The sequence below is a fragment of the Panthera pardus genome, unplaced genomic scaffold (genome assembly GCF_024362965.1).
Source record: "Panthera pardus isolate Hobbes unplaced genomic scaffold, ASM2436296v1 HiC_scaffold_22, whole genome shotgun sequence".
NCBI lineage: Eukaryota > Metazoa > Chordata > Mammalia > Carnivora > Felidae > Panthera > Panthera pardus.
The window spans coordinates 76,246,850-76,260,751 of record NW_026526788.1 but is presented as its reverse complement, the minus strand read 5'-3'; the positions used below and the strand labels follow the sequence as shown (position 1 = coordinate 76,260,751).

The following is a 13,902-nucleotide window of genomic DNA, read 5'->3' as shown; positions in this document are numbered from 1 at the left end:
CGTAAGGCCCTAGTAACACCATGCTCCTGAAGATCCTTCGTGAAAAGATAAGCAGAAGTGCAGGCTGCCTATGAAGGTGATTCCTCCTCATCAGCTCTTGACCCTGAACACGCAGCAAAGGTGAATGTAGCTAAGGGCCAGCTTCCAGCCCACAGGGTCACCAGGGAAAGGGGAGCCCAGGTTCTGTCTGGAATGGGACTTTCAGGTGGATCTTGACAGACCTGGTCTCCGTCTTGTGAGGAGTAACGACTGCCATTCTACCCAGCTGGACTGTGACAGACCTCGGGCCCTCGCCGTCCCTGATTAACGGGTTCTCCCTGCGCTGCTGTGCCTGGCCGTCCTCTCCTCCATCCCCACAGGCCGGCAGCGCCCCATTACTTAGTCACTGGCCTCGAATCCAAAGCATATTTATAATTTTCAAAATGCCCCACTCTGGAGTACGACTTCTTATTTTTCCTCTTGGCTTAGTAAGGCCAGCATTCTTTTTCCCTTTAGCTAGCTGATGGCCGAATAAACACAATATATGGGGGCAATCATTTAACTAATAATATACAGAGAGTGGTGTTTGCCCATGGCCTTTAGGTATTCAGATGTAACCTGCCTACAGGACAAATGGATGGATCCTGTATTTCCTCTAGAACTTTCAGCCAAACTGCCAGTCTCAGAACAAGCATTCCTTTTGACAGGCCCGTCCTCCCCATGGATTCCAGTTCCTTGTCAGAGGGGCTCAGATTGACCTCTAAGGGCAGAGGCCATGATTCTATCTAAAAACCATATGCGGACATCCAGGAGGGATGACAGGAATGCCACCCCCTCTCCTCACCTCACCGAGAGCTGCACGCCGAGCCCTGCTCCCTCCGGAAATCAGAGCAGATCTGCCCAGGGGGCAAGGGCTTGGTCCAACCCTGCACCACACTCCCAGATTTCCTACTCCAGTTTCTCTGGACTCGGCCCGCAGCCTGGACTCTGCAGGGTAAGCATCTGGACTGACGCCCGAGAACCCAGCACAGCCCCTGGCCTCGTGCACCGCAGCTTGGGGAACACAAACGCCTGGCTGCAATCTCTTTTTTATTTATCATTTCTGTAAGTCACAGACAGCAATAATTTACAATTGTCACATCTCACGTATGTCAGTTATTGGACAAACACAAAGACAGAAAATTCAAGCACAGATACTTCAAAAAGGAGGTTAGTGTCATGCATCAGAGAAGGAGTTAAAATTCAAAATACCCAAGATTCCACATCCTAGAATAAAACATAAAGCTTAAAATTTCCCTGTGAGCCTATTAGCCTAAAATTACAAAATTTAGCAACTGCCTAAAGCAGAGAATCAACCGTTCTATGTTCTCAAGGTAAGAAACAAGGAATGCTTTGGTAAAGTCATCTTTACTGTTTAAATATTTCCGCTCTGTCCCTTGAATGACTGTGTATAAACACAGGCACAGCACATATTTGAGAATTAAGTCTCACAAACTTCTCTCACTATTAGATTTTCCAAACATCTTTACATTTAGTCAATGAGAAAAGCAATTCAGTCACTTGAATTTTAAGTTTAAAAAAATTAAAAGTATTTCCAGGGACTCTTAAGGCTGTCTCCAAAAGTATAAAATGTTATATACCCTTTCAAAATCTGAAGCGTTCGCATCTTTTTCTGAGATCAACACGGGACGTGGACGTGGCCCCTGACAACACACATGCTCATTTGCTGCTGTGCACGTGAGCAGCTCCCGGGGACCCTGGCAGGGACGGGGTCCTCCGCAGTCTGGATCGTGACCGTGAGCACGGCCAGACCAACCTCCTGCCCCGCCCTGCTTACGAGGTCAGGTTCCCCAGCACAGATGGACTTGTCACTCTTCAGTCCGTTCTAGCTTGGGGGATTCCAGCTCCTTCAGTAAATCGCTGCCAGCCGCTCCAGCTTTTGAAGCAAAAAGAACCGCTCCCTGTTTGAAACCGAGGTTCTTCAAACTTCGGGCATAATCTGCATATATAGCAGAGATGAGTTTCTGTAAACCACAGTTAAGGAAAAGAAGGGCAGAAAAGGCTGTGATTATATTCCACCAAGCTCCCATGGGCAGGAAAGAAAGACCAGCTCCGTGGGGGGCTGCTCAGAAGGGACGAGGGTGCCCTCGGGAGGGCGCAAGTGCAGACACCTGCCTGGGGGGAGGCGAGGTCTGAGTACAAAGCTATTCCTTCTAAGGAAGATCCAGCTAAATCCTCCTAGACTCCCTCAAAGCCTAACGCAGCCAAAGACTAGAAAAAGAAAGGGAAGATGTAAGTGTACACCCTGTGGCATCTGAAAGGCCCAGAGGTGGGTGGTTTGGGGGCAGATCCAGCTTAGGAGAGAGGTTCTGATGATAAAGCCCGCCCTGAGGCAGGAGCTCTGGCTACCTGGGGCGGGGGGTGGGCGGGAGGAGGGGGGGGGGTCGTTCAGACAGCCCTGTTTCATTGCGCTCTGACATTCCAAATGGCCCCTTCCAACTAGAGCCAAGTTCACCAGTGCCTGGAGATAGGATAGTGAATAAGTTCAAGATCAGTTTCATTGTCTGTAAAAAAAAACATACGCTATATATACACAGAAGACCAAGTATCTGGCAGAAATGAGGCCACAATGTAGTAACTCAAGAGGAGGTGTGATGAGAGCAAGCAGGGCTCAGCCAACACGAGCTCAATCTTTTCAAAGAAAAACAAGTGACTCATGTGAGGTGAGAAGTCAAAGTTCCTGCTAATACGTGGGCCACCGTGACTTGCCTGCATGACGCACATCTCTGAAGTGCCATCATGGTATCATGGTTTCCCGTTAGACTGTCGCTTTGGGTAACAGTATCTTTTTTACCTATTCCAGAATATATATTCCCAGGTAAATATACACGTTTTATTCCACGGAGTGCACTCTTTTCAACAGCACTACTTTAAAGTAGCACCACGGCTCCTGGACTTGTCCTCAAGTATTTCCTTTAAGTTCAAACAAGCCTTCACAGAATGCGGAGTCCCGTCCCTTTCCAGTCCTTCCTGCCTCCCCGTCCATCTGACAGCTGATGCCAGCGACGCAGCCACCTTCTTCCTGACCCTTCCCTCCCATCCTCCCTCCTTCCTGACTTCGGTGGATCTGAGTACGGACCTTCGAGAAGCCCACTCAGCCACTTGCCTCCCCTCGGCATAATCCACCCAGTGAAGGATATCCGTGTCCTCGGTGACTGGGATCACACCATACTTGAGACAGGCTTCCACAAACAGGGCAGCTCTATCGAAGTATCTCATGCTGCTCAAGAGACCAAAGTGAGTTCAAGCTTTGGGATTTACGGCAGTTGGGGGCAGACCCACCCAAGGGTGTATTTCCGTACAAAGACTTGTTGTGCCCGTTCTCCCTGGAAACCTAAGTGCCAGTAGGTTATACGAGCACCTTCCAATCTCTGGCTCATAGAGGAAAGCAGGGGACAATACTCGTGTCCCCACCCCCAGGCTCTTTTTAATTAACATTTACAAAAACTGTGAGATAGTTGAAATACACACGAATCTACAGAGATAAGACAAGCATCCACATATCCACTGACCAGATTTAACAAGGAATTTTTGGCCATATTTGCCTCAGCCTCCCTTAATTTTAAATGTCCTGGAAGGGATACATATTATTTTCGGATATTATTTTGGGACATCTCCCACCCACAACGCTGACACCCTTCCTGCTGCTCTCTGGCCTTCATTTTAGTTACACTATTCAAAGCTGAATTCTCTGAAGACTTCTTTTGTATTGTTTTACTTTTTTTTTTTCGTTTTATTTATTTATTTTGAGAGAGAAAGCGCATGCATGAGTGGGTGGCGGCAGAGAGAAAGGAGAGACTGAATCCCAAGCAGGCTCCGCTCTGTCAGCACAAAGCCCGACTTGGGACTCGAACCCACGAATCGTGAGATCATGACCTGAGCTGAAATCAGGAGTTGGACGCTTAACGGACTGAGCCACCCAGGCGCCCCTTTTATGTTGTTTTTAAATACACGGTACCTGTTAGGTCTGGCTACTATACTGGCGGGAGCCCAGAGCTCCCAGGCCCACTGAAGACGGGTAAGCATGGACCGTTCCATTCCTGCAGGGGTTCATAAACCTAACCCGTAAGCTTCTCCTTTCACCCCGCACGGCGAGTGCTCCACCCACACCACAGAGCCTCAAAAGAGCACGAAGCAATCAGTCACCCCGACTCGCCACGAAGCACTCTGGGTGTACCTGTGAAGGGTCTCGGCCACGCTGGAGAAGCAGCCCAGGGAGAGGAGGACCAGGAGGGCCTTTGACTTCTGGTTGACTTGTGGAGAGCAAAGGTGGTCCACCCACCTCTTTAAAACATCGGCACACTCTTCGGAATTTAAACGGACCTGAGAAAGAGGCCCACGTGAAAAACAAAGACATCCTGCGCTACGTAGAGAAAACTGTCACGTGATCAAAAGGGGATCTGTTTCTAGGAAGCAAACGCGAGGCCCGGCTCTGCCAGCACGCTGCCCTGACGCTGCCGCTCGCCATCGACAGCGGTGGGAAGCCCAGCCTGAGGAGCGGAGGGCCCGGCAAGGCCCCGGGGCTGGGGGCTGGGCTCGCACCCCGGCGGGGAAAGGGGCCAGCTGCTTTCGCTTAACTGCTACCACAGCGATCCATTTTTCATTAAGAAGCCACGGAATTCATCCTCCTAAATAGGAGCACGGGAGTTGCAAGAAAACATTCGCACGGCAGCTCTGCAGCCAAAAACCACTTCTAAATGACAAGGCCGAACTTTCTATCCCAAACGCTCAACGCACCTCCTGGGGTGACCTACTTTTGCAAGCCAGGCGGCCCGGTTCCACTCGCCGTAAGTCTGCAGGTAGCGGCAGGCGTCCGCGGCCTTGTCGATCAGGCAGAGCAGCTGCACGCCCTCTGGAAGACAGAACGGCAGCCGCCCCGGTGAGCCGGCGGCCCGTCCCCGACAAGCCACCACTGGACCTCATCTGGTCTCACGCATTTTATACCCACTGCAGACGTTCTTCACTCACATTTCAACGCAAAATGCTAACGGAGAGTTTTACAACGTTACCATGCGAGGATGGGGGGGCGGCCAGCGCCAACACAGTGCAGGAAGCAAACGGGGAGAGCGCGGGGCTCCCGCCCTCGCCTCCCCTGTGGCGGCTGGCCCGCTGTCCCGGGAAGCGTTAGCGGTGCCCCTTTCCCACCTAAGACGTGTTCCGGTTCAGATGATTACGAGACACGGTCATCGTATAAAGAGCTAGCGATCACTGCCTATTTTTCTCCAGCATATATCAAAAAGCAAGAACTGCCTTCAGAATCCAATGCTCTGCTGGAAACAGGCCGGATTTTCGGGAACTGACCACCACACCCCCACGGTGTGCCTTACCTGCCAACTTGCCGTTGGCAATCATGTTGGTCGCCACCAGCTTAATGGTGCTCTGGGAGGGGCCTGACGAGGTGACAGTTGTGACCAAGCAGGCTTTCAGTGAGTCACAGTAATAGTGCTGGTTGTCCGCACTTGTCTCCAATAGCAACTGCACAGCTCTGTCTGTCTAATGAGAGAAACCGTTCTTGTAACTATGAGACTGTTTTCTTCCAACAGCATCTTCCCGAATTTATAATCTGGAACACTAAAGTTTACAGCTTAAAGAAGACTTTTATTTTCAAAACTGGCTGGTCAATGCTGTGTTTATGCACAAAAACAACAAAGTCTCCCACTGCTTCTTTGAAATAAAGGCAAAACCACAGTCTGGCTTATGCAAATGCTCAAGAAACTGCTTACTTTAGCTTTGCATCTGTCAATTCTGAGACACAAAACCAGACCACACCCAAACAGTTAGGTCTCATCGGACATTTATAGAAGTCAACATTCCAAGCTGGTCAACTACAGATTTTTGCTTTCTCACAGGTTTTGTTGGTCTTATTTTGAAAGACAGCCTAAATTTACATGTATACTTTCAGAGGAATACTCTGATCTATCTACCCATTTGTGTGTGTGCGTGTGATCTAACGTAATACTCTGAAATACTAGTCAAAGAGCAGCTCCTTGAAACACGAAAGAGTTATAAAAGTTGACGTACCTGACCCAAGAGAAGTAGCTGGTCTGTACATTTCCTTGTATGATCATAAGTTGACCGCTTTACTTCCTGGAGATTAACCCTTTCCAGCTGAAATTTCTAGAGTAGAAAAAAAAAAAGAAAGAAAATTGAGCCTGGATTATAAGACTTGAATTAAATTTTACCATACTTAAAAAAATCATTTTATAAACCCTATTTTGACTTCTGACGTTATTAGATAGTCAACTTCATAGAAATCCAACCATTTAATAAGAATTTGATCAGGAAAACTGTTGACATGAATTCTCATTTGTGTGCAAGTCTGCCCATTTACAGAAACCGGGCGTCAGGTGCAGCTGGGTGAAAGCCCTCTGAAGTACTGAGTACCGAAGTACTCTACTGCAGTGAAAACATTATGAAACCACCTTTTTATACACAACACGGCAAATTCAAGTCAAGTGAAAGAAATATTTGTTATTTATAGAAAATAAAATGAGAGGAATTAAAAAGAGTCTTCTAAGTGAACAATTTTAAGAAAACAAAGGCTTAATAATAAAATTCTAATGTGTATTTAAAGACTCAGTAAGCATCTACGAGCTTTTCCAGGCCGGAGTCAGGCCTTTTTTAGGCAGGGGTGCCAACGGACACATTTCTGTTATACGATTTCAACTTAGCTGGCACGTTTCTCGAGTTCAAGATAGTCGCAAAGACATAAGTGGTCAAGATGAGGGCGTCACAGAGTTTCACATACGAAATGGAATACCTGGAAATAGGCATTTTCACAGAGGATGTCATAACATATATCCAGCGGGTTGTTCACTTTGTCCCGAGGGGCGGCCTCTCCAACGGCTGGGCTGCGCGGGGACGAGCTGTGCAGGTAGTGTGCGGCGACGGTCCAGAAGTGCAGCTCCGACTCGTCGCCGTACAGCCTGACAAGGGGGACACCGAAGCCGCGCTGAGCCCACACGGCAGACATGGGTGCGGCCAGGGGCTCCCCCAGTAGCCTGAGGAGCCAGGAGCCTGGCGCCGTCACGTGAAAAACCATCCGGGACACCGGCCTGGGCCGGGCAGGGAGAAAGAGGAAGCAGCGCCGTGTCCAGCCCCGTCACTGGGCCTCCCACAATGCAGGTGCCTGAGCACACGGCCCCTCCGTGCCCCAACCTCCCGCTGTGCCGCGGGAAGATCGGCGCCGTGGTTCCGAAGCCTGGGCAATGGTTCACCCGGTTTGCCATTAGCACACGTTTTAATCTGGACCGGAGCTTCACATTAAAGAAATTCCTCTGGGAAAACTGGCTAAATAAGGTATGGAAATAGTTGCAATTTATTCTCTGGGGAGTGGACGGAAGGGTATTTTTGTGCAAGTGACAACTCTGTTGTACAGTGAGGAAGTTACAGGTTACTGCTTCTAAATACAATTTTTCAGCGTATTTGAGGACATACCCTTTGTGCCTGATACTTTAAAACATGCATTTTTTAAAAATTTTTTAATGTTTTTTATTTATTTTTGAGAAAGAGAGACAGAGCGCGAGCAGGGGAGAGGCAGAGAGAGAGGGAGACACAGAATCTGAAAGCAGGCTCCAGGCTCCGAGCTGTCAGCACAGAGCCGGACACGGGGCTTGAACTCGTGAACCACGAGATCATGACCTGAGCCAAAGCCGCACGCTTAACCGAGTGAGCCACCCAGGTGCCCCTAAAACATGTATTTTAAAAAGCTGTCCATAGGAGGCAATCTTTTCAGTAGAGAAGACCTAGATCTCATGTTAAAAATGTAATTGTTTTTCCTATTTGTATTACTTGTTTCAAAGTTAATTGTAAATCAAATCTAAAGGATGAACTGATATGCCGTTTTAAAGTCTGAAAAGGTTTGGTCTTAAATAAAAACCCTTCATAAGACAAATGAGTTAATCTGAAATACTCTTGTCTCTTACACAGAGCGTTTCAGTGTTACCTTGAAACAAGCAGGCATCTCTGCAATAGAGTGAATTCCGGATCGAGCAAGAGTTTCTTTATGTCACTGCAAACAAAAATCCAGACAAAGGCAAGGCAAAATTTTTGAATCAAACAATAAAGGAGATAAATCACTATACTCTTGAAAGGGGAAATACACTCAGTATTGTTAATCTACTTAAAGTTTTGTTATTCCTTAAATTTTTTGTTCTTTTTGAACTAGGTAGTATGCCTAGAAGGAAGTTGCTTTGCCATGACACTGAAGTTACAAATGCTTTAGAAGGCACAGAGTGTGTCTAGGCTTAGAGAACTAGAACCTGTCAACCACCACAAGGGCGTGATCTCTGACTCTGGCTTACACCCTGGCAACAGGTCAACTCATGGTTTTGAAAACAAGAACAGATGTCTAACAATAGGAACAAGGTCACTGTTGATAAAATGATTTGCTAATCATCAGAAACAATATACACTTTAGGAAAGATACATTCAGAAACTGTTCCCAAAAAATACATAAGGAAAAAAAGCCAGGTTTTTGTAAGTTGGTTTTTCTAAAATAGCCATATATAGAATATTCATAAATCAGGGGAGGAAAAGAGGTTCTTTAAATCTTTTCTTGTCCACTGAAACACAAATGTTAACTTTTGGATGCAGAAAACAGTAATTACTTTGAATCTGGCGTCAATAAAACATGGTAAATTTATTACATGTGATAGATTCTAAGATTGCAAAAATGCATCATGTTTTACCAAGAACTCCTGGTGGACCCATACTTTTCCACTTCCTTTGCAATGTTATTCCCAATGCCAATTAGAGGGTACTTCTAAATGCCCTCCCTCCAGGGAGCACATTAGTTTCTCAGAGTTGTACACGCGCAGCACTGGACACAGAGAACTTATTTTAGAAAAGGCAGCTGCCACACAAGAACCACCCTGTGCGTGGCCTCTAGCACGAGGCTTCGAAGGGCACTGCAGGTGGAGGTGGGCGGAGCCACAGAGGTGCTCAAGCCACAGCCTCCACCCTGCCCTGACCTGAGACCACAGCAACCTGATGCTTATAGACTTGGCGAAGGTAGATGTCGTCCTTGTAACTATTGACTAGCTATGTTTCTGCAAAACAAAGATCCTCAAGGGAGATAAACCTCTGTGAACAGAACGGTCTCGCCTTGGGGCTACTAATATTTTCTAAACACAACTTACTTTAACTTCAAAAAGCCTAAATTATAATATTTTCCTTCTCCTAGTCTTATCTTTTCATAAAACGTAGCCGGAGTGCTTACTTTGACAATGAATTCAGCTGTTCTTGGAGGAGATTCTTTATTTCTTCATTTTCTGGATAATCACTGTACAGAAAAGATTGAGTCAGCTCATGCTCTTACACATGTAATACAACCATGTATTTCTTCACCAGAAAAAAAGTTGTGCCAATAAATACCCTTTGCAATAGCTGGTTTAAAAAGCTGGTTAGAGACCAAACAGCAACTACTCAAGAACCTATCAACCACCTTTCGTGACTGCTTTCAGTTTTAGTTAAAACAAACAAACAAAAATGAGTAAAGAAAGTCTCATTGGCTTTCAAGAAACCAGAAAATTTATCAGTTGGCTCTAAAAACAATCATTTTAGATTCATGTTAATAAGGAACCTAGCAATGACTAAAGGAATTTGTTCTTTCTGCTCTGCAAAATGGACATTCATTTCTCCAAGGAGATACTTCTTGGAGAATAGATACCCATCACACTATTTTTTTTTTTTTTTTATTCCCCTAACCCCTGCCTACCTGTGCACTCGACATGGCAAAAGTCCAATAACACTCGCAGATTTAACTAATAACCATACTACTAGTCACCGTATATTTTTACAGTGAGGCAGGTGGGGACATTCATAAAACATACAATACCTCTGCAGTAAGCCCATTCTTGCTGCTTTTAAAATGGATTTGAAGCCTGGCTTCAAATTCCTCTTGGCCTAATTGGCCATCTTCACACTCATCATACATACCACATTCCACATTTGGACCACAACCAGAGAGCTGCTCGTGTACCCAGCCCCCCACACGCCCCCGGAGGGTGGGGACGAGAGGCACATCAGGGATTGTTTCAATGTGTCTGCCTCAGCTTGTCTTTACAGGCTCCCGCTGTACTGATTTTCAGGGTGCCCTTCAACCCCAAGGAAATTAAGAAAGGAAAACAGCAAGTGGTAAAAACTTACACATGAGAAATGTCCAGAGAATACTGTCCGTTCCACGGCTGGTGTAATAAGAAAGCTTTCAAGGCAAGAGAGGCCCTTGGAATAAGGAGATAGGGGCACCACACAGGCTCTAGACAAAAAAATAATAATAATAAAAATTAAAAATAAATAATAATTAATAAATAAAATAATAAAATTTCTTTCAATAAAATTTTGTAGTCCTGCGACGAAGCTTCAGCTACAGCAGTTTACAGAGAAGTCAACAGAGAACAAAGTAGAAATGTGGCAGCTGAGAGAGTGTACTCAGTGTAATCACTGCTTAAAGACAAGCAGGCTAGGAGTGGGGAGATTCTCTTCATTCAAATGATTAATATCTCTTTTTCCCCTTTTTAAAATGTAACTGTCCTTGTATGGTATGAAAACACTGATCTTAAGTGAATAAAAGATTCAATGTAACAAAACTCAACCGACATTAAGAAAGCTCATTATTTTGAAATACTAAAAACAGTACTTACTGGTGTCATCTGATACCATTTGCCATCTTTGCTCTTCTGAGACTATTAGACAACATGGCCCATCAACCTTGAGCCTGTCACTAAAAGCCACCTCTGATCAAAGGCATTTTCAGGTCTCACTTGTAACAGCAGCCCTTGAACAGAAGGATCATCTTCCTAGACCACGGGCCCTAGCATCCCCTACGGGCAACAGTGGCTTACTTAGGACACAACAGAGATTTGCCTGTTGTTCAGCACGTTCTAGCCTAAAGAAGCAGAAGCCCCAGGGCCCGGTGTCTACGCAGCTGTGCGGCAGCTAACTTACACAGCCTGCTGGGTCGGACACTCGAGCGAATACAGTTCTTCGGAACTTCATTTCAACTTTAATGAATTAACCTTAATTAATTTCAACTAACTTAAATTTAAAAACTAATACTTGATTCGGTCATCGGATAACTTTTAAATCTATTAGGAAGAAGATGAATAGCTTCGTGGCCACTTTTTCAGTTGTAAGTTTTATAGAATCTAAAAACAGCTTAAGTATTTCTGCTGAAAATTTGTCCTCTGAATTAAGATAAGTTCTAATGTAAAATACACACTGGATTTTGAAAACTGAGCACTCAAAAATGTGAAATATCTCATCAGTAATTTTTTTTAAATTTTTTTTAACATTTATTTATTTATTTTTTTTATTTTTTAAATGTTTATTTATTTTTGAGACAGAGAGAAAACAGAGCATGAACAGGGGAGGGGCAGAGAGAGAGGGAGACACAGAATCTGAAACAGGCTCCAGGCTCTGAGCTGTCAGCACAGAGCCTGACGCGGGGCTCAAACCCACAGACCGTGAGATCATGACCTGAGCCGAAGTCGGACGCTCAACCGACCAAGCCACCCAGGTGCCCCTAACATTTATTTATTTCTGAGACAGAGAGAGACAGAGCATGAACAGGGGAGGGGCAGAGAGAGAGGGAGACACAGAATCTGAAACAGGCTCCAGGCTCTGAGCGGTCAGCACAGAGCCCGACGCGGGGCTCAAACTCACGGACCGCGAGATCATGACCTGAGCTGAAGTCCGATGCTTAACCGACCGAGCCACCCAGGCGCCCCTCATCAGTAATGTTTAATAGTGACTATATGCTGAAAAAATTTTGGATATGCTAGGTTAAATAAAATTTTTATTAAAATTAATTTTATCTGTTTCTTTTTACTTTTGTTAAAGTGGGTACCAGAAAATGTAAACTAACATATGGGGCTCACATTACATTTCTACTAGTACTGCTTTAGAAAACTTCATTCTATGTTGTTAGCTAAGAATTAAATCATAGATAAAATATCTTGTGTGGACTTTTCAAAGTCAGAACATGGTCAGAAATATTTCTTTATAAAAATTTTTTAAGTTTATTTTTATTTATTTTGAGAGAGAGATAAAGAGCAAACGGGAGAGGGGCAGCGGGAGAGGGAGACAGAATCCCAAGCAGGCTCCATGCTGTTAGCGTAGAGCCCCACGCGGGGCTCAGATTCACAACTGTGAGATCACAACCTGAGCCGAAGTCAAGAGTCGGACACTTAACCAACTGAGCCACCCAGGAGCCTCTGGTCAGAAATATTTGTAATACTACTTTTTTTCAAACCCAAGAGTTTTAATATTGACTCATTAAAATCACTTAAACTGCAGTCCATATTCAGAGGACCTCTGTTACTTCCTTATCCTGACAGGTATATTCCTTGTCGGAAGCCCAGCATCCATCCAAGGCTCCTGCCTGCACTGGCTTCTCATGTCTCCTGAGTCTCCCCTAATCTAGAACAGTCTTCTCACCTTTTTGTTTTTGGTCTTACACAATGTTTTCATTTTGGAAAAGTCCTGGCCCATTCATTGTCTTAGGAACTGGTCTCCATTGTGATTTGTGTGTTTTCTGAGCCTCAAACTCTGGTCAAACATTTTCGGCAAGAAAAGGATACAAGGGATGTTGCATACTTCCCACCACATTCCATTGGAGGGAGCATGTCAGCTGGCCTCCTGTTAACAATGAATCTGATCATCTAGTTAAGGGGAACTCATGGGCTCTGTCGTAGTCAAGGCACAGTTTCCTCTTTACAATTAGTAGGTAACATGGCGGGTGGGGTGCAGCATGGGGAGATACTGTGAGACCGAATTTCCCATTCCCTTCCACCCAGTGGTCTGACACCCACTGATGACCCTGGCTTGAGCCAACTATACATTAGGAAGGGGAATTGGTGATTTTCTAGTTCCATCATTCTGTTTCCATTTATCAACCAGCATTCTTCTACAAATAGAAGCCTTCTCTTCTTGCCCACACCCGTTCCTCTTTTTCTTTGAATATTACTAGGAGATAACGGATTAAAAAAAAATCAATACAGCTGTTATTCTTTGCAATGTTCAGACGGCCCCAGATTTGGTAGCGGAAGCCCCTAAATGCTAGTTTTTACATCTTTATGACAGGTTCTCATTAGTCTTTCAATTCCTTCCTTAGTTTCTGGCAACACACAATGTCCCAGACTCATCTTGTAACTTTCTTGCCTCTGTCCTGGAATAAACTGTCCAAGGAGCCCTGGTTCTTTTTAGTTGGGAAATGGAATTTATAAACCAAATCTGGGTGCAAGGAACGCTCATTGCCATCTAAATGTCATTGCTTCTAGGTGTGAGATCAGTATACAGAACCAGGATATGAGGAAATAAGGAAATAACATTAAAATTAAGGAAATCGCATTAAAAAAAGAAAAAAGTCACGAATTTATACTGGTATCTCCAATGCAGATCCACTCCTGGAGGGTTCTTCCTCCGCACCCCCCATTCCGTGTCTGTATCTCCCTTTTCCCTCAATAGGAACCCTGGTTCCCCTAAACTGCATTTACTGGCCTGTTCCAGCTGATAATATACACAAAACAGTTTCAGAATGACTAGTGCCACTGTCAACGAGTGGACTGGTGCCACCACCCAGGGCAAATTCCTTTGCGGCTCTTTGTCCCCAGTATGAACCACTACGGTGCACCGGGAGACTTCTGGCTTTCAGTTATTTGAACTATTCTTACCAATTTGTCATATGGTTTGGTTGAATGGTTTGTGTTCAATTCCAGAGTTTGCTTTTTCTTTCACCCTTGTTTTCATTTTATGGTTGACCTCTGAACAGCATGGGTTTGAACCACACGGGTCCACTTACAGGTGAATTTTTTTCAATAAATACAGCACCATACTGCAAATGTGTTTTCTCTCATGAGTTGA

General features: G+C 45.1%; 1 protein-coding gene across 2 annotated transcripts in view; it reads right to left on the bottom strand.

Moving 5' to 3' along the window:
• Window positions 1-1,055: 1,055 nt before the first annotated feature.
• The window catches only part of WDR11 (WD repeat domain 11), a 67,724-nt gene continuing 54,877 nt past the window's right edge, over window positions 1,056-13,902 (bottom strand). Inside the window, exons 20-29 of one of the 2 annotated variants that reach the window (XM_019459625.2) lie at window positions 10,189-10,297; window positions 9,260-9,322; window positions 7,985-8,050; window positions 6,800-6,965; window positions 6,061-6,156; window positions 5,367-5,532; window positions 4,794-4,891; window positions 4,217-4,362; window positions 3,180-3,259; window positions 1,056-2,005 (exon numbers count right to left, since the gene is read on the bottom strand). In XM_019459625.2, the coding sequence (XP_019315170.2) occupies window positions 1,848-2,005; window positions 3,180-3,259; window positions 4,217-4,362; window positions 4,794-4,891; window positions 5,367-5,532; window positions 6,061-6,156; window positions 6,800-6,965; window positions 7,985-8,050; window positions 9,260-9,322; window positions 10,189-10,297 (1,148 nt within the window). In that variant the 3' untranslated portion in view covers window positions 1,056-1,847. Of the gene's footprint in view, window positions 2,006-3,179; window positions 3,260-4,216; window positions 4,363-4,793; window positions 4,892-5,366; window positions 5,533-6,060; window positions 6,157-6,799; window positions 6,966-7,984; window positions 8,051-9,259; window positions 9,323-10,188; window positions 10,298-13,902 lie in introns of those variants that run through there. The other variant, XR_002082689.2, reaches the window with a different exon arrangement.